This window comes from Heloderma suspectum, chromosome 2 (assembly GCF_057233095.1).
Source record: "Heloderma suspectum isolate Gila_16-S chromosome 2, 16-S_ref, whole genome shotgun sequence".
NCBI lineage: Eukaryota > Metazoa > Chordata > Lepidosauria > Squamata > Helodermatidae > Heloderma > Heloderma suspectum.
In genome coordinates, this window is record NC_139459.1 from 166,888,020 (window position 1) to 166,908,628 (window position 20,609).

General features: G+C 44.4%; 1 protein-coding gene across 3 annotated transcripts in view; it reads right to left on the minus strand.

Moving 5' to 3' along the window:
- The window catches only part of DCAF15 (DDB1 and CUL4 associated factor 15), a 38,287-nt gene extending 18,823 nt beyond the window's left edge, over positions 1 to 19,464 (minus strand). For all 3 annotated transcript variants that reach the window (XM_084835847.1, XM_084835845.1, XM_084835848.1), the window contains exons 1-7: positions 19,331 to 19,464; positions 16,425 to 16,522; positions 16,140 to 16,275; positions 11,205 to 11,311; positions 9,579 to 9,715; positions 8,939 to 9,109; positions 3,581 to 4,159 (exon numbers count right to left, since the gene is read on the minus strand). In XM_084835847.1, the coding sequence (XP_084691973.1) occupies positions 3,581 to 4,159; positions 8,939 to 9,109; positions 9,579 to 9,715; positions 11,205 to 11,311; positions 16,140 to 16,275; positions 16,425 to 16,522; positions 19,331 to 19,447 (1,345 nt within the window). In that variant the 5' untranslated portion in view covers positions 19,448 to 19,464. The remainder of the gene's footprint in view (positions 1 to 3,580; positions 4,160 to 8,938; positions 9,110 to 9,578; positions 9,716 to 11,204; positions 11,312 to 16,139; positions 16,276 to 16,424; positions 16,523 to 19,330) is intronic.
- Between the last annotated feature and the right edge of the window lie 1,145 nt (positions 19,465 to 20,609).

Here is a 20,609-nt window from a genome sequence, read left to right on the forward strand (position 1 = left end):
CACTGAGGCCGAAGAAGCTGAGGTTGATCGGTTCTATGAAGACCTACAACACCTTCTAGAACTAACACCAAAAAAAGATGTCCTCTTCATCATAGGGGATTGGAATGTTAAAGCAGGAAGTCAAGAAATCACCGGGATAACAGGCAGGCATGGCCTTGGTGTACAAAATGAAGCAGGACAAAGGCTAATAGAGTTTTGCCAAGAGAACACGCTGATCATAGCAAACACTCTTTTCCAAAAGCACAAGAGGCGACTCTACACATGGACATCACCAGATGGTCAATATCGAAATCAGATTGATTATGTCCTTTGCAGCCAAAGATGGAGAAGCTCTATACAGTCAGTAAAAACAAGACCTGGAGCTGACTGTGGCTCAGATCATGAGCTTCTTGTTGCAAAATTTCAGCTTAAATTGAAGAACATAGGGAAAACCACTAAACCATTCAGGTATAACCTAAATCATATCCCTTCTGAATATACAGTGGAGGTGAGGAATAGATTTCAGGGATTAGACCTGATAGACAGAGTGCCTGAGGAACTATGGACGGAGGTCCGTAACATTGTTTAGGAGGCAGCAACGAAATCCATCCCAAAGAAAAAGAAGTGCAAGAAAGCAAAGTGGCTGTCTGATGAGGCTTTACAAGTAGCTGAGGAAAGAAGGGAAGCGAAAAGCAAGGGAGAAAGGGGAAGATATATCCAACTGAATGCAGAGTTCCAGAGAATAGGAAGGAGAGACAAGACGGCCTTCTTAAATGAACAATGCAAAGAAATCGAGGAAAACAACAGAATGGGAAAGACTAGAGATCCCTTCAAGAAAATTGGAGATCTCAAGGGAACGTTTTGTGCAAAGACGGGCATGATAAAGGACAAAGAAGGCAGGGACCTAACAGAAGCAGATGAGATTAAGAAGAGGTGGAAAGAATACACAGAAGAACTATACAGGAAAGATCTGAATGTCCCTGATAGCCATGACAGTGAGGTCACTGAACTTGAGCTGGACATCCTAGAGAGTGAAGTCAGGTGGGCCTTAGGAAGCATTATTAACAACAAAGCTAGCGGAGATGACAGTATTCCAGCTGAACTATTTAAAATCCTAAAAGATGATGCTGTTGAAGTGCTGCACTCAATATGCCAACAAATTTGGAACACTCAACAGTGGCCACAAGACTGGAAAAGGTCAGTTTACATTCCAATTCCAAAGAAGGGCAACGCCAAAGAGTGTTCAAACTACCGCACAATTGCGCTCATTTCACATGCCAGCAAGGTGATGCTCAAAATCCTACAAGCTAGGCTTCAGCAGTATGCGAACCGAGAACTACCGGAAGTACAAGCGGGGTTTCGAAGAGGCAGAGGAACTAGAGATCAAATCACCAACATTCGCTGGATCATGGAGAAAGCAAGAAAATTCCAGAAAAACGTCTATTTCTGCTTCATTGACTACGCTAAAGCCTTTGATTGTGTGGATCACAACAAACTGTGGCAAATTTTTAAAGAGATGGGAGTACCAGACCACCTTACCTGTCTCCTGAGAAACCTGTACGAGGGTCAAGAAGCAACAGTAAGAACCAGTGATGGAACAACTGATTGGTTCCAAATTGGGAAAGGAGTACGACAAGGCTGCATATTGTCACCCTGCTTATTTAACTTATATTGAGAGTACATCATGAGAAACGCCGGTTTGGATGAATCACAGGTCGGAATTAAGATTGGCGGGAGAATTATCAACAACCTCCGATATGCAGACGATACCACCCTAATGGCAGAAAGCGAAGAGGATCTCAAGAGCCTCTTGTTGGTGGTGAAAGAGGAGAGTGCAAAAGCTGGTTTGAAACTCAACATTAAAAAAATTAAGATCATGGCATCTGGCCCCATCACTTCCTGGCATATAGAAGGGGAAGAAATGGAAGCAGTGACAGATTTTACTTTCTTGGGCTCCAAGATCACCACAGACGGTGACTGTAGCCATGAAATGAAAAGACGCTTGCTCCTTGGGAGGAAAGCTATGGCAAACCTAGACAGCATAGTCAGAAGCAGAGACATCACCTTGCCGACAAAGGTCCGTCTACTCAAAGCTATGGTTTTCCCAGTAGTAATGTATGGCTGTGAGAGCTGGACTATAAGGAAGGCTGAGCGCCGAAGAATTGATGCTTTCGAACTGTGGTGCTGGAGAAGACTCTTACGAGTCCCCTGGACTGCAAGGAGGTAAAATCAGTCCATCCTAAAGGAAATCAAACCTGAGTGCTCATTGGAAGGACAGATACTGAAGCTGAAATATTTTGGCCACCTAATGCGAAGAGAAAACTCTCTGGAAAAGACCCTGATGCTGGGAAAGACTGAAGGCAAAAGGAGAAGGGGACGGCAGAGGGTGAGATGGCTAGATAGCATCACCGATGCAATGAATATGGACTTGAGCACACTCCGGGAGAGAACGCAGGACAGGAAGGCCTGGCATGCTATGGTCCATGGGGTCACGAAGAGTCGGACACGACTGAACGACTGAACAACAACAAGTCAGCATCCTCTGAATCTTGGTTTTAAATTTTTTAAAGTTTGAAATTGTGTAGCAATGCCTGCTAAAAAAAATCAGAAGCATACCCTCTATTCCCTCACCAAGGGATGTAGGCAGCCAAGCAGGGTCTCAATGGTCTTGGGATGAGGTCTTAGCTGTGCTCAGCTCTTGGTAATCAATATGACTAATAGGCAAAATAACCACCCCTGTACATCTGCCTGACTTGCAAAACTTATTCAGATTACAGAATTCAGCTTTCCTTGGCACAGAGTTAGATTTTTTTTTCCTGCAACAGTACAAACATTCCTTCCTTCATGTATCTGTAAGTGTATTGCCCAACACTGAGAGTGGGCTAGGAAAACAACCCAAATAAAAAAACTAGATGTACACCCAACATTCTCTCAGCCAAGCTACATATAATTATTAAAACTTTCCAATGCCCCTGCCCTTGATACAGGAATAGAATACTAACTCCTAAACCTGTATTTTATTTCTAAGAGGTTCAACTGCTGCATGCTAGAATTATGAGAAACTACTAGGCCCATGAAAAGAGGCACTGCAGTAGAAGTATACTATTTAAGCCTAGGGCAACTAGGATCCATGCCCAGTACAACTCTGCTCCACACAAACAGGAGGGGGTAGCAACTTTTAAATCCTTGTGTTGCAAAGAATATTTCCAGAACAAAGGTCCCTCACGCAGCTATGTTGGAGCCTCTGTCCCACTGCCAGTCCTGCCTGAGAATGCCGAGTCGAGTGTACAAGGACAACCCAACAGGATAAGAGGTGGCACAGGAAGGAAACCATTGCTTATAGCTGTACAACGGGGTAGCATAGGAAACATTCCCGAGGACAGAGAAAACAGCTTTCCCTTATATATACAGAAAGCTGAAAGCAGTATGGGTCTGACACACCGTGCATTCTCTGGGAAAGGGTGTCTATCTATCAGCAGAGGTTAACACTTTTGTTGCTGAGCCTCTTGGCTTATGCCTGTGGATCCTGATGACAGAGATTCAAACCACACTACCTGCTCCTTCCCCACACATTGAACTTTGATTTTGAAGGGATACTCACCATCCTCCGCCTCAGAGGAGTCACTGGGCTCCAGGACATAGCGCAGTTTGGTATAGTTCACATAGCCTGGCTCGGCTGGCTGGCTTTCCAGTTCAGCACTGGCAATGGGAGAATCTTTCGGAGACCCACCAACATCAGAAATGCTGTCTGACCCAGAAGGTGTGGAGCTGCGAGTGCCACTGCCATGCAAGCAGGACCCCAAAGTCTTCTCTAGCTCCCAAGGGGCTAAAGTGCCCTGGCCCAGGACCCCATCAGAGTCAAGAAGGCACTCAAGCCCTCTGCCTGCCACCTCTTCCACTAGGGCAGTGCCTTTGGCTTCCTTGGCCCTCCGGAAGATGTCCGCAACAAATTCCTTTGCCATAGCTACAGCAGGTGAAACATGGTTTTCTATGTCCTGCAGAGGCACAGCAATAGGCTGCTGCAAGGCAACTCCACTCCGGCAAGAGCAGCTGTCTTTTTCCAGCCCTTCCTCTAAGCCCGTGGGGCACTGAGACACAAGAGTTGTGTGGCTGACTTCACCAGCAGAGGACCAGGGCTGACGACTCCTGTCATAAAGGATTTGGCAAAAGTTGCTGTCAACTGAAAGGAAGTAACAAAGGAAAGTCAGAAATGCTGAATGCACTGCCATTTCTGCAGCAAACACGGCAACATTTTCAATCACCATCAGTTTAGTCTGACTGCAAGATATTCAAACACAATAACGGGAGACACTCCTAGATTCTGCTCCTGCTCTGGAAGAGATTAGATACAGTGATAAGATGTAAGGAATGTGTTGGTTATATCAAAGACCTCCCTACCTTCCCCTTCCCACAGACAAGCTGTACTTCAGATAGCCAATCCTCAAGACTGCCTCTTTTTTAAAGCAGAGGTCACAGCTATGGCTATGAGCATTCCATGACACCGCAAGCATAGAACTGGCTTAGCTCAGAGGCAGAACATGCATACATATTGCACAAACACCTCAGTTTCAATCCTCAGCATCTCAGTTTAAAGATCTGCAAGAGAATACTGGGCTAGATGAACCAATGGTGCAAGTGACTATTAGGCAGCTCCTTACCTTGAACTGCAGTGGCCCAGTTCATATTTCAGTTTAGTGTGACCAAAAACCACAACCCCAGATGGACAAATATTGATAGCGCCTGGATTTTTAATGGCTGGGGTCAACAGAGGGAGGGGTGGGGCAGGGAGCACATTTAGCCTCCTCTCCAATAAATTATCAGTGCTTCCATAACTTTTTTCCATTTAAGCAAACAGCTGCCATTCATTCCTATCAAGAAAAAGGAAGTGCTACACTTACGGACATTACATTGGGGCCAAAACATATCCACCACCCCAACATTTGGTGGCCCAGAAACTACCACAGAGATCCTGCAAAGGATGAAGTGTATCTCCATTTCACCACAGGTCCTCACTATAAAAGACCTATATCCACACAACATACACAATCATAATTATGGCTATTTTGCTAGTATTATATAGCATCAGATACAGAAGCTGGCATAAGACTCAAGTCCCAACTGCCAGTTCACTATCATGGGCATGCAGGCCTAGTCTTCAAGAAGTAGCCCAGTTGGAGCTAACTAGAGCTTTGCAAATTATAGAAGATTATGGGGTTCATGCAGGTTTACAAATCAATTATCACAAATCAAGCATTCTTGGTCTTCATATGACACAGGAAGAAAAAATTAAACTGCCTAAGACTTGTAATAGTATTACCTTTCCTGGTATTGAATACTTAGGGATTTATATTCCAAATTAGTTGAAAAAACTTATTAAGCTGAATTACACACCTCTTTTCAGGAAAATAGGGGATCTGTTCTGAAAATAGACAAAGCTTAACCTGTCTTGGCTAGGCAGAATTGCATCAGTAAAGATGTCAGCCTTGCCAAAGCTTAACTACCTATTTCCGACCCTCCCAATACATCTGTCAGAACATTATTTAAATACATGGCAGAGACTATTTGCGCATGGCAACAAAAAGTCCAGACTTGCCAACAATGCCCTATTTCAACAAACCAAAAGGCTTGGGAATGCCAAACATACTGATCTATTTTGCGGCACACCAACTTAGGCAACTGATAGACATTTTTGATAATCATTAAAAAAAGTATGGATAGACATGGAAATTGGAAGGAAATCAAGAGTAAAAAATAAGGGTTTAATTTACAGGAAAATACATTAAAAACATCAATTAATTTGATAATCCCTTTTTAAAGTGCACTTCATTACTATGGCATAAATGGAGGTCAAAGCTTATGTCAGATCCATCTCCAATCATTCCCTTTTTATTCCACCCTCTTTTTAAAATGAGGATAAATTTAGTCAGTTTCAGCCCTGAGAGGACCATGGCCTTTACAGACTGATGTATTTGTTCATTGGAGTTACACCCCAAACTGGGGAACAGTTGAAATCTCAACTACAAAACAGAAAATTTAATTGGATACAAATAAGTCAAGTTAGGGAGCAATCTTATGTCCCCTAGACAGTGTCCGGGGAACAAAGAATTTTTCGATTTCCTGGCTCCAAGCTTGAAGACAGGGCTCTGAGCTAGGAAACTATGCTTCCTGCTCCCTCCCCCTCATAGCTGGCACAGAGAGAACTGGGCTGGCTGCCTCTCTGTGCTCAGTAAACAGTGAGGAGATGGGGGAAAGGGGCATTCCCAGGGACAGGAGGAGACCGGGGCAGCAGTCCTACGATCTTTCCTATGGCCACCCCAGCCTCCTTCCCTCCCCCTCCCTGAAGCCTCTACTGCACCGGCAAAATCGCCTGTCTAGCTAAAATGCAGAGAGGAGGGCGCCTTGCACCTCTCTTTCTGCATAGGATACTCGTAAGCCTCTGAGTTCAGGGGCTTACGAGTACCCAGGGCATAACCCATAGGACTGTGCCCTTAAAACATTTTTCCAGTATAATGACTGTAAAAGCACAAAGACTATGTCCTAAAACACAATTTGAAAATCTTATAATACAAAATACAATAGACACAAAAGGTCTGACCTCAACTATATATAGATTATTACTGGACGTACAATTTCCTACAATGGATGGAATTATTCATGTATAGGAAAATGACCTGGGAACAACCAATGACAAAGGGAAATGGGCTAAATTGTACCAGCAAGCCCCAATGAAATCCACCACTGCAAAAGTTCTCACTCCTAGGAAACTCTGTTATATTTACAAAATACTTCACTGGAGGAACTGTAACAAAATAGGCAAGTTTTTTCACATGTGGTGGCCGTGTGTGTCTATCCATTTTGGCAAATGGTGTTTAAGGAGGCTGCTTTAATCACAGATCAAGTGATCGATATTTCCCCAATGGTGAGTTTGCTGTCATTATATGACAATGAAAACATACAACTAAAAAAACGACGCTCCTCTGACATTTTTTTGGGTAGCAGCAAGGATGGAAATAGTGAGGAGTTGGAGAAACACCCACAGTCCATCTGTTCAACAATGGAGACTCAAATTATGGTCAATAGCTTTAATGGAAAAGTTAACCAACACATGAAGGGCATACAGAATGGTGAAAGGAGGGGATAAGTTAATCACAACTTGGTGGGATTTTATAAACTTTATGATACAGCACAAAGAGGTAAATCATGGTCTTTACCTGTCACATGGTCTTTTATGGAAAAATTTATTGGGTTAACAGAGTATAAACTGATAAAGGTAAGAGATCAGACAAGCAACACAATTGTATGCAAAAAGGATCAAGATGAAGTTGTATGGATGTTCTTACTGATCTCACATTGTTAAGTTACTTAGGGCGCAATCCTATGCATGTTTAGACAGAAAAAGTCCTGCAACTCCCAGCATTCCCCAGCCAGCCAGTGTTGGCTAGGGAACGCTGGGAGTTGTAGGACATTTTTCTGTCTAAACATGCATAGGATTGCACCCATAATATATTGTTACATTTGAAAATCAAGAATTTTTTTTTAAGTAGCCCAGTTTATCCCAGGAGATTCCATCAACCACATGGTTTTCTTCCATAGGAAACCACCCCAGGTTTGAAGATCTCTCTGAAAAGAAAGTTAAAGTCACCTGAAGCTCTCATGTTTGGTGTGTGTCAAGTTTAGGGTTTCCACAAAATTTTATTTATTTATTTATTTATTGCATTTATACCCCGCCTTTCTCCCTCTCGCAAGGAACTCAAGGCGGCTTACATTATCCTCCTCCTCACCGTTGTATCCTCACAACAACAACCCTGTGAGGTAGGTTGGGCTGAGAGTCTGTGACTGGCCCAAAGTCACCCAGTGAGCTTCCATGGCCAAGTGGGGACTAGAACCCGGATCTCCCGGCTCCCAGTCCGTCACTCTCACCACTACACTACACTGGCTCTCAGTGTATTACAATCACTGTAATACAATCGAAATTACAATCGTTTGCCAAGTGATTTCAACAGCTTAGAAAAGCTGATATCATCTCAATGTTCCAAGAGCCAATTCCTCTCATCTTCACCAGCTTTCTCAGCTCTGCCCCTTACCGTATTCTCTCACACCTCATAAGCAGCCTGGTCAAGCTACACCAGGCAAGACAGAGACCAATGGGGAGGGGGGGCACCTCTCTGGAGGCAACCTGTTTTTGGAATGCCCACCCGGAGAGGCTTGCCTAGTACTGACTTTATTACCTTCTCAGCACCAGTTGAAGAACTTTTCATTTTCCCAGGCTTTTGAGCTATCCTGTGTTTTTACCCTCCTGCTTCTGGATTTTTTTATTTATTTATTTATTTAGTAACTATTGCTTTTCTAAATGGTCTGCTGTTTTATTTTTATTTCTCACTGACAGCTGTTCTCATTATTTTGTTAGTCACTCGAAAACCCCTTTGGGGTAGAAAGACAAGATATAAATGTAACGAAATAAAAATAAACACACAAAATTAATCTCATATTCATTTCAGCTTTTTAGGACTGAGGAATTCTGTTTTATTTACTGCTGCTGTTGTTGGGGTAAGTGCAGGATGAACCTATGCAACAAGAAGATTTCTGTTGTCTGGATACAGCTGTCAAGACAACACGTGGAACAGACTTCAGTGGCACAGGACGGAAAATTGAACTTAAGTGTTATAAATGTAAAAGGTTTAGCTAAAGCTCCAGCAATTGCAGATTTATTTAAATATTTGATTTATAACCTGCCCTTCCTCAGAAAGAGCCCAGAGCTGCTAACAACCTAAATGCACTTGAATACCTATCAATTCTTTCACTGTGCTGTCCTAGTCCTTAAAACCAACAAGGCATGCAACACTATCATTCAGTAGTTATAGGTCTCAAAGCTCGCCTGGCATGGAGCCTGAGCAGGCTCCCCAAACAGAACAGAATTTGTGCAGTGCTCATCCTCGCACACACTTTCCCACTCTCTTACCTGATGTATGCACAGAAACAGCACAGGCCACTAGAGAGTAGCTGGTGTTAAGTAGTACCACTTGGTCTTTCTTGAGTTGGAATGCTGGCTGGAATGTAGGGAAAGGGTATACCACCTGGTACTTGGTGTGCAGCATGAATCCATGCTGCAAACATTTGGCGTTTGGGTCACCTGGGGAGTGTATACAAAGAAACATCAGCACCAACACAGGACGAGCTGCGAACATAGGGAATAGTCAGGGGGCAGCTGCTCTCTATAAAACACTTTACAGAAGGTTGTGGGGCTTTTTCCTCCCAAAGGATTAACAGTGGAACTATATTTCAAGATGGAAGTAATGGGCACATCTCCAGAAAATATACAGAAACGTAACATGTTCAGAGCCTTGGAACAGGGCGGGCACTGATGTTAAAGTACTTTGCAGCTATTGACAAATGTTAATTTAGTCCATTTTCAATACCTCACATTGATTATTGGCTTCATGGAAAGGAACATGTAGTGTTTACCACATTTAAATAAACAAAACTAATTTCTCTTATTGCGTATTTATTCTGCTAACAGTTTCAACCAGCCCCTCCAAGAGTCACCATTATTCAGGGCACCCTGCCAAATAATTCTTATATGCCAATTATGCCTCACCCACCTGGATGTGCAATGGCCATGTCCCTGCAGCTTGGACAGTGCACAAGAGGAGGCATAGCAACTGTACTAATGTAGATATCCCGATGGTTTTCGTCACTCATCATCATGTTCATGAGTAGGCCATTTGCTGAACGGGTACTACCAGAAGAGAGGAAGTAGTAATCATTTTCAGAGGCCACAAAAACTTTTGCCCACCCACCTTCCAGTACTAGTCTCCAGATACCGAGGGTGCTTGCTCGGCTAGCAACCTGTTAAAAGCCCCTTGCTGGATGACCCTAACTACATTCAAACTCAGACGTTAAGCACCACAGAATTCAATGGTATTTACTTCCTAATAAGCATGTTTAGGATTGTAGGCTTAGAGAGCAATCGTATGGTCTTGGGAGAACATCCCAAGGGTCACAGGATTTTTTTGGAGTCCTCCTCCCAAGGGCCCTGATACTGCTGTGACCTCAGGAGGGGGGCCCTGGGCTCAGATTCCTCCCCCTGCTGCAGTGGCTGCTTCCTGAGGTCACAAATGTGACTTCAGGGAGGGGGAACGGGGGATGTGCCAGTGGGCAGGGAAGGAAGAGAGGAGGAGAGGCCAGGATACATTGTATCTTGTGGCCTCTGCAGCCCTGCCCCAGGCCCAGCAATGAGACTCCTCTAGACTGGCTCAGAGGTCCACCTAAAGGGTGAAATCAGAAAGGAGAACAGAGAGCCAAAAATCACCTGTGCTGCTCCTCCCACCCTGCCAGCAGTAGCCCGGAAAGGCATAGGATACTCAGAAGCCTCCAAAAGGCTCTTAGTCACTAACGGAAAGCAAATAATCTTGTACCACCACAAGAGGAAGAGAACCTTCATCAGTTTACAACTCACTAATATTCAGTAGATCCAATTCAAACACAGGCCAAAATTGTTTACTACTCAAACATGGCCCAATTCAGATGGATTAGAACTGAAATTAGACATGCAAGGACCAAACACAGAAGAATGGATTGTCAACATTGTAATTAGTTAAAACAAATGAAAGAAGCATAGAACACAGGAAGCTGCCTTATAACCAAATCAGGTCATTCTGACTGGCAGTGGCTCTTCAGAGTCTCAGACAGGTTTCTTCCCAGCCCTGCCTGGAACTGCCAGCAATTGAACCAGGGACCTTTTGCATGTGCTCCACAACTGAGCTACAACTACACCTTATAGTCACACTAACATCAGTCAATAGTAAAGCAACAAGCTCCTAAACTAAAATCACAGTACCTTTTTCATCATAACATTTATTTCATCTGGGGCACAGAACTAGCTAAGTGCCACTCCTATTTCTTAACTTCCCAGGCTGTGGTGCCCTGGCAAAATTCCTAAATTTAGCTTAGAACAATATGGGAGTGGGATACCCTTCGTTCAGCTTAAAAGTACTGAAGAGTCAAGCTATGGGATCATGTCAGTTCCAGAACTTGTCATGCCAGCATGTAACACAGTTGCTTGCCCTAGGTTTTTAGCATTGTTGATACAGCAGAAGACAAGGAGGAATCATCCAGAATGCCTCAAGCAAGTGCAGTGACCTCCTGATTTTCATAGGAACATGGAAAGTTCAAGTGGCAGATATCACTCTCAATCTGAACACCAAGTTTCATTCAAAGTAACATACTTGAAACCAAAGACGATGACCTTGGAGGAGTCACTAGGCCATTCACATACTGTCAGGTAGAGGTCACTGTAGATTTCTTCATCCTGGAACAATCGAACCTGACGTACCTAAAGGAACAGCAAGACACTTGCTGGAACATGGCTGGGCCTCAGAAGAGAGACTAAGGACTGGGAGACCCAACAAAAACTACAAGGCACACAGAAAACTATTTATTCAACTTATTAGTTCCAATCTGCTTTGGGACTGTTCAGCCCTTATTCAAGAGAATATTTGCTATATAGACCATGTGTAGCTACATTAAAAACAAGATTTCAAATAGGTATTGATAGGTAATGCGGCCTGTTCTGGCTTTTAGCATTACTAGCATTTGTTGAGGCTATGAATTAGGACTAAGTTTAATCCGTTTTGATATCGAGCAGCCTACGTTTCTGACCTACATATACCACTGCCACATACCCAAGGCTAGAGTTAGTGAGGTAGTAGAACAATAGTATCTTCTCAATTGTTGTAAAAAGTGGAAGCTCCACAAAATTGCTGCAGTGCAATTACAACCCTATGCACCGCAAATTCCATGTTGGGGATAATTAGGAAAGGAATCAAAAATAAAACTGCCAGTATCATAATGACTTTATATGAATCTATGTTGCAACCACACTTGGAATGCTGTGTACAGTTCTGGTCACTGCACCACAAAAAGGGTATCGGAGAGCTGGGGAAAGACAACCAAAATGATCAAGGAACTAGAACAACTGCACTGTGAAGAAAAGTTAGAATACTTGGGGCTTTTTAGCTTAGAAAGAAAGGTGAGTAACGAGCAACAGGATTGAGATGTATAAAATTATACATAGTGTGGAAAAAGTGGATAGGTAGACATTTTTCTTCCTCTCATACTACAACCAAAGCTGAATAGTGAGATAAATTCAGGACAGATAAAAGGAAGTTCTTCTTCACATAGTGCATAGTTAAACTACAGAATTTGCTACCACAAGATGTAGCAACAGCCACCACCTTGGATGGTTTTAAAAGGAGATGAGACAAATTCATGGAGGCAAAGGCTCTCAGTCATGATAGCTATCTATTATTTCCATTACTGGAGGCAGTATGCCTCTCACTACCAGCTTGCTGGGAAACATGAGTGGGAGGGAGGGTGTTTTGCATTCATGTCCTGCTGTGGGCTTCCCACTGTGGAAACAGAATGCTCAACTAGGTAGGCCTTTGGTCTGATCCAGCAGGTGGCTTTTCCTATGTTCTTAAATTTGTTGGATCAACATGTTTGCATATTTTATAATCTCCTTTGCTTCAGGTTTTAATGGCACCACTCTTTTATGGCTTACACCTACGAGAACCAGCATGTTCAAGTGGCCTGTATTTCCCTCCATTCCTGGCTTTTCTCCAATCTCTTTTAAGGGGTTCTCTCTCAATGTAAGTAGCACAGGCTTGTAAATATGCTGAGAGTTATTAGCCTACAAACATTCTGACTAGCGCGCCTGATTGCACATACCCATGATAGTAGTTTGTGGTAGAGATGAACCAATTCTTCCAATTTACATAAACTTCCCTGCCTGTTGAACTAGTGGTCATTATTACCACAGACAGAAACTTTGTGGCTATTTATAAGATGGTATAGGAGAAGAGAGCCTTCAGGACATAGTTACCACTAGTCAAACAACTGCAAGGTAATTCTTTAGTGTTGAAATTATTGAATAAACCAGTTAAAGAGGCTTAGTGATTGTGTGCCTATCTTTTTTATTTCTGAGCACCTGAACAGAAATTTTTTATCTACCATGCAGAGTGACAGACATTTCTTAACCTAATTCTACCTAAATTTCCCCTCCCTACCCCCAAACCCCTTTCTAGCCTTAGCCTTCAAGTGTTCTTACTCTTCAGGACTGAAGAGTAAGAACACCTGAACCCTAATTTCCACTGTGGGAATCATAGAATAGTACGGTTGGAAGGGGCCTACAAGAACATCGAGTCCAACCCCTTGCTCAATGCAGGAATCCAATTATGCAGAATGCCTTTACTGAAACCATTGCAATGGCTTCCAATGTATTTCCAGGCCCAATTCTAACTGCTGGTTATCACCTTTAAAGCCATTTACAGTTTGAACACAGGATATCTGAAGGACCACCTTCACTGATATGAATCTGCCTGCTTACCAAGGCCAATGGAGGCCCTCTTAAGTTTTCTATCTAATCCTGCAAACTGTCCATCTGGGACCAGGGAGAAAGCCTTCTCGTTAGTCACTCCTAAGCTGTGAAACTCCCTCCCAAGACAGGCTAGTCTTACCTCCTCTTTGCTAGCTTTCCACCAAATTGCAAACACGTTCCTTTTTAGAAAAGCCTTTCAACCTTGATAATCTGTCCATCGGTGCCTTTACTCCGCAACTGGTTTTAAAATGAAGCTACCTTATTTTTTATTTTTAGAATTGTTTTACATTGTGTATTGTATGTATTAGGCATTTTTATGCATTCACTTTGTTAGCTGCCTGGGACTTCCAGAAAAGGTATACATAATTATATGTATAATTAAATGAATGCATTCCTGGGAAAGAGCCAAAATGTGTGTTTACAATACTGAAATAATGGCTAAGAGCCTCTCCTTACTTTTGAGATGGACAATATACAGAAGCCAGGATCCTAAGAGATGCTTAGGTTCATGCAAAAGGCTTGTGCTAGCCCACTGGAGTTTCACTTTTTTACCCCTTTTGAAGAGGTGGCAGAGAATATCTGCTATGTAATGTAATACTTTCAAAGCTTCCCTTTTACATGTGTTATAGAATTGTAAGCATATATAAGATTCTTACTAAAAAGGAATCATTATGAATCTATGTTTCCCCCAGATATACAAAGCTGGATTCCTCATGAAAGGATCCCGTGTTAAGAATGTGGGAAACTGGGTCTCCAATAATTTATTTACTATATATTTTATATTGCCCTCCGTTAAAGTCATACTTATCCCCTCTTTTGTCAAATGTTTCTCTTTTAAAGTGTTATTTCCTCTGTTTATTTACTGTCTTCTCCACACTACCATTTACACCAATTTATAACGTATTCCTATATTTCTACAATTATTGGTTAGTAAGTAAAGAAAAAATTCACTCTGTAAAAGAAGCATACAAAAATTAACTATCTAGTTCTGAAAACTAGTTATGACATTAAAGCCAACACTAAGTAAAACTCCACAGACATAACTGGTCTAGGCTGATGATTATTAAAGAACACAAGTGACACAGGAATGCACAGCGTTTCTTGACTCCGTTACTGTGATTGGGAGTGAAAAATGGGGCTGGTGTGCATTTTCCTATGAAAACCAGTTGCTGCCAACTCAGGGAGGGGGGACTAGGACAAGGGCACACCCAAGGGCTGAGCAACCCTTTAAATTCTATGGATACCCTTGCTAAGTGGGTGATCTTGAGCCCTTTTCTGCCTTGACAGGTGGGGAAAAGGGTTCAAGATCATCCACTTAGAAAGGGGATCCCTGGTGTTTCAAGTGTTGCCCCGACCCTTGGGAGTGCCTCCTTTCCAGTCCACCCCTCCCCACGTCATCAGCAAATCCTCTTCACCGAAAAGTGCATCCCCCTTTTCACACCTTTTTGCCTTATGACAAGGAGAGACCGTTGTTGTTGTTTTTTAACAGAGATCTACACCCCCTTTTCCCTCCTGTTTGCACTGACAACAACAACCTGACACAGCTCCTTTGACAGCTATCAAATATAGGCACGGATAAGGCAAAAAAGTGTGAAAAGGGTGGGTGGGTGCAGCAGCTGGTTTTCATAGCAAAGTGCATGCCACCCCATTTTTCACTCCCAACCACAGTAACTGAGTCTAGTTTGACAGCTGTCAAACGAGATGCGTTTACTGCATTTCAGAGGGGGAAAGGGGGTGGCGTGCACTTTTCTATGAAAAACTGTTGCTGAGGACTCAGGTAAGTGGGGATTCAAAGCAGGGCATCGCAAAGTTCAGGACAATCCTTTGAACCCTGGGGATCCCCTTGCTAAGGGAGTTATCTACACCCTGTTTCCCCACCTGTCAGCTGTCCAAGGCTGTCAAACCAGCCTATATCCAGTGTAGCCAAGACTGTTACCTTGTATGTCTGATAGCTCGAACACACAAGGCCCCCAGCAAGACAAGCCTGCATATTTTGGACAGGCAGAGTTATGCAAGTGCGCAACTTCAAAAATCTGATTTTTAAAAAATTGGGTTTTTTAAAAGGAGCTTTTGCACACATTCCCAGGGGCACGGAAAATGTGAAAAACATTCCTGGACCCATTTTTGTGCAAACAAAAGGTGTTTTTTGTTGTTTTTTTTACAAGGTTCTGACAGTGACTGGGATCGCAATTGGAGTGGGGATGGGGCGGCTTGGCAGCAAACAAGTTTGGGCTTTGCTGCCAGGTCCCCTGGGATACTGGGCAGAGCCAGCTGGAGGACTGAGAGGGAAGGAGGGGAGAACCCACAATAAGCCTGATCGTATGTTGGGTGCACAAACTACATACTGTGGGCTGTTCCCAAAACAACTCACACTGCACAGCTTGTCACCCATGATGGGCTGTCATGCCGTGCAAACTCACCCATTGGTTTCTATAGGTATAGTAATTTTTCCTAGATGACATCTGGGAGCCACTATACATAGAACTAAGGTTTGCACACTTTGCTAATTGATGCCACAATTACAGTGCATCCAGCTATCTGCTGGGCTGCCAGCTGAAGTCTTGCATAAAGATCACACTGCTTCCTGCTGCGAAGCTGATGTACTCTTTCCCTTAATCCAGTTTCAACTACCCGAAGCTGCCCAAATACCTTCCACTAAGTTCTACCAATGAGAAGACAAACTGTGCTTAATACCACAAGCCAAGCCAACTGCCATAACGCTCATAATCACAGGAAGGGGGTCATATCTCAGTTCTATACTCATCACATGCAGCATGGTCCCTACCATCTTTAGCTTGCTGTGAACATTGAACTCCCACCAATAGAGATGGTAGATGTAGAAGGAGAAGTCATCATCACCGCTGCTACTGGTGTAGGACAAGACGTATCTCCCACACTTAGAGAAGCCAAGGAAAATGTGCCTGCAATGCAAGAAAAATAAAGAAGCCATGTTCAGACTGTGGGACTCTCAAATACACAGCTCACATATGCAATCAATCCTTTCATACCTAGGAGATGAGCCATCTCCATGGCAGCTCATCAAAGGGTGGACGGCACACCATAACCTTACCCTGCACACAAGAAATGCTCATCAACAATGCTCTTCAGAGACACACAAACCCTCGGTGGCAGCTTACGGAAGAGACGAGGTGAGAGCTGTCCGCTGATCTGCAAGGGGTATCAAAGCTAGTGAGTTTCTCTTAAAGATCTCAAGAACTGTAACACACAAAATGCCACAAAATGGAGGAAAGGCGGAACTGACCATATCAGGGTCACATGGACGTTAATGGGGCTAAAACAGTGGCACGTGCATCAAGTGCAGTGTTTGTAGCCTTGACAAATCATGGCGTTAGGTACAAATCAATTGCAAGCCTTCCTGGACAAACCAGCCACACCTCAAATGTCACTGCCCCACTCAAAGGTCAAGATGGCACAAAGGAATAGAAATGGACATAAAGTGGCCAACTTCTGGCTTGTACCTTAACAGCAAAGTACATCAAAAGCACAAAAAGATTGTTCCTGATGGCAGCAAAGTGCCCCTGGCTAACTGTTTTGCCTCTCTAGAGCAACTATGGCCCCTACTATGCTTGCCATACTTCTCTCCCTACCACTCAATAGTAAAAAGCCTTTTTCAAGGCTGGGTGATTTTAAATCTCTTGCTGGATCCTTTTGCCTGCCACACAAGCACAACACTCAGTTGTTCAGTGTATTGTTTAAATATCCACTAGATTACAAAAGTTCAGGGCTCCTTAAAAATGCTTCCTCATCCAGCCCACAGCAGCCCTTTGGTTACAAGTCAACAATAACAGACACACTCTAGAGGTTGAGACAAATGTTCAACCCCCAGTTCACCACGATGTTTGACAAATAATCCCAACTCCTTTAATGTATCATCTGTGAAATGAGAATATCAATAAGTGACCAAGAGTGAACAAAAATGTTGGTCCCTCATGTAAGATTAAGGGTCAGAGTCACTCCATGATGCTAACTGGCAATGGGTTCAAGGAAACAAGAAGAGGAATGCTGGGCTAGTTGGACGTTTAAAGTTCATAGGATGTGGAATTAAATACAAGATGTAATGGTGGGAGCCATTAGCTTAGATAGCTTTTTAAAATGATTTGACATGTTCATGGAGAACAGGTCAGACAAATGGCTATTAACTACAATACGAAATGGAACCTTCATGTACCAATATACCTCTGAAGGCCAGATACTGGGGATAACCCTCCTGTTCCCCATCATCAATATGCCCTGCTTGTGAGCTGTCCAGAGGCATCTGGCTGCTGAATGAAGCATGCTGGGCTAGATGGACATTTGAAATACTTCATCCACAAGAAACACAATAGAAAAAGTTTAATTAATCCTTTTTTTCAGATGGGTAAACATGGCCTAGAGCAAATGACATAACCAATGCTGCCCACCAAGGCTGAATCTGAATGCTCCTGGTCCCTGTACAAGTAACCAGAACCTTATGCTACCAACCACACAACCTCCACCAATATATGTAAGAACAAAAGAGCCATGCTGGATCAGACCAAACACCTATCTAGTCAGCATTCTGTTCTCAAACAGCTGCCTCTGAGAACCCCACACAAGAAGAGGATGTGGAGGGGACTGTAGCTCAGAGCACCTGCCTTGCATGCAGAAGGTCCCCAACATCTCCAGGTAGGGTTGGAAAAACTCTTGCCTAAAACCCCAGAGAGCCCTAGCTGCCAGTCTGTCTTGACAATACTGGGCTAGATGGACCAAGGGTCTGATTCAGTACAAAGCAGCTTCCTGTATTCCTAAGGAGGACACGAGTTCAATAGTACCCACCTGCCTTTTGGCCTAAGCTTTCTTAAAGGCATTACGCCCCTCCAACACATACCCTACCATAAGCCCCCTCTGTCTCCTCACCCACCGTATTACCACCCACATCCCCTTCTCCATCTGCCAGTACATTTGTTCTTCCCCTAAACATGCCATATTGGACAATTACTACATCTGCCTTTGGCTCTCTCCCTTCTGTTCTTTCTTAACAACCCTGAGAAAAAGTATGACTGGTCAAAAGGAACCTGGTGAGTTTAATGGCAAAGCAAGGATTTGAACCTGGAGTCTCACTGATCCAAGTCCAGCATTCAGAGTATTTCTATACACCCCTCATCTCCATCTATCTATCTATCTATCTATCTGAAGTGCCAACTTATACCCTTCCTTTTAGCTGAAGAATTCTTACCACACACACACTGCCATTGCTGCCCCTCACCATCTCACACATACGCCTTCCCTAATTTACCTTGAAAAACACATTTTTAACCCAGCTTTTTGGCTGAAGTATTTTTAATGATATCACGCAAACACATCCCACCGCAAACCCCCTCTCACTCCATCACGGACACCAACACTCCATCCTTCCTGGTGTCACACTACCCTCTCCCTCCTGCGACGGCACTTTCACCACAGTATGCTATTCGCTTTCCCGGTACGTGGGGTTCTTCTCCCTTCACACACACACTCACACAGAGAATATATATACATACACACCCAATTCCGAGAAGGGGGCCGTGTTAGTCTGCTGCAGCAAAAACAAAAGGGTCTTGTGGCACCTTAAAGCCCACTTCATCAAAGGCATGAAGTGTTATCCTCAGATAGCAGACATACTAGAGCGCATCTTCCCCACTTCCATAAATTGGATTTTAAAATAAATCCGATTTATTCCCCAGGTCATATGCACACCAGCCTCCCTCAATTACTTCGAAGCACAAGCTGATTTCGCCGTTTGGCTCAAACGTTCTTATTTCATCTCCACACCCGCGCCGTCGACCGAGGGCTCGCCTTTTCTCTCCTCACCTCCCGGGGCCCTGTACTGCCTGCCTGCCCCTCTCGTCTCCCCATCCCACCACGGTCCTCCCACACATCCGTCCTTTTCCTCGCCCGAGGTGGTGCTCGGTCCTCCTCTCCTCCGGCCAGGCCTCTCCCGCTTTTGCTTCCACTCACCTTGACACGCTCGAGCTGCCTCACCACATGCTCCCGCCTCCCCCCGCGCCCCGACTCCGTCGAGCCCCGCTTCCCTCCCGAGGCGCCGCCCCGCTCGGATTTCGAGCTCGGCGCCATTTTCCTCCACCGCCTCTGCTGTTCGCCACCACGGCCCCCCTCTCCTCCCTCCCGCGAGCGCCCACGCCGGGGCCCTCCCACCGCTTTCCGTTCATTGGCCAGCTCTCGCACGTGAACCAGCTCCTATTAGTGCTTGCTCTGAATTTCGGCACTACTCTGGGTGGTCATTAGTATACGTATCTGTCAATCATCGAGGATACACCCCCGCCCCCAACCGGAGAAAGCGAGAGAAGAGCAATACAGCAGTTTGAGTCCGCACCCGCGCGTGTCGGACCTGTTGCCGGGTTCCGATTGGCGGGAACGCTTTTCAATTTAGACATAGCTTCGTTGCCACGGGAGAGATACGTGATAGGCCCCGCCTCACTGGATCCTTAGCCTCGCCCCATTGCCAAGGTAGAGAACGCCATTGATAAGCGGAGAAGGGAGGGATGCTTGTTGCTGTGGCAACGAGGCTAGGGTCTGTACGTCCTGCAAGCAAGGACCACAGAAAGGAGCCTGGGTTACACAGGCAGCAGAAGGAGGTGGTAGCCTGGCCGGCTCAAGACATTTTGCTGCCTGAGGCGAAGGACAAAATGGCATCTCAGCTCCCTAGACCACGTACAGAAGCTGACTGGACGGACAATTGAATCTTACTTCAGTGCTGGTGATTGGATAGCATCCTCCACCACACCTGAGGCAGCAGATAAGTTTAGAGCGGAGGGCAGGAGCAGCAGTGTGGCATACATTGATCGGTCCTCCAACAAAGGGGAATAGACAGAGTGTTCATGAGGAACTGCTGGAATGCCGCCCCCACTGCCTTCAAGCATCTGCTGCCTGAGGCAATTGCTTCACTCTCCCTAATGGTAGGGCCAGCCTTGGGTAGTAGGGTGCTGAGATGTTGGAATGGTATCACTTCAGACTGGGTGCTCTCTTGCAAAACAAAAAACACCTACCTGCAAGTAGAAAAAGAGCATATGAGAAAGAAAGATTCAAACCCAGTCTGCTCTCTTACTAGTTTTCTGCTTGCAGGGAGGTGTTCATTTCTTTGTTTTAACATTGGGAAGCATTCAACATGGCTGCTGTACAGGGATTGATGAGACAGTGGAGCAGCTCCACTGGCTTAGCTGAGAGAGCATTTGGCTCCTCCCCTCCCGCACTGTTTCCATTTAAGCTGGGTGTTATA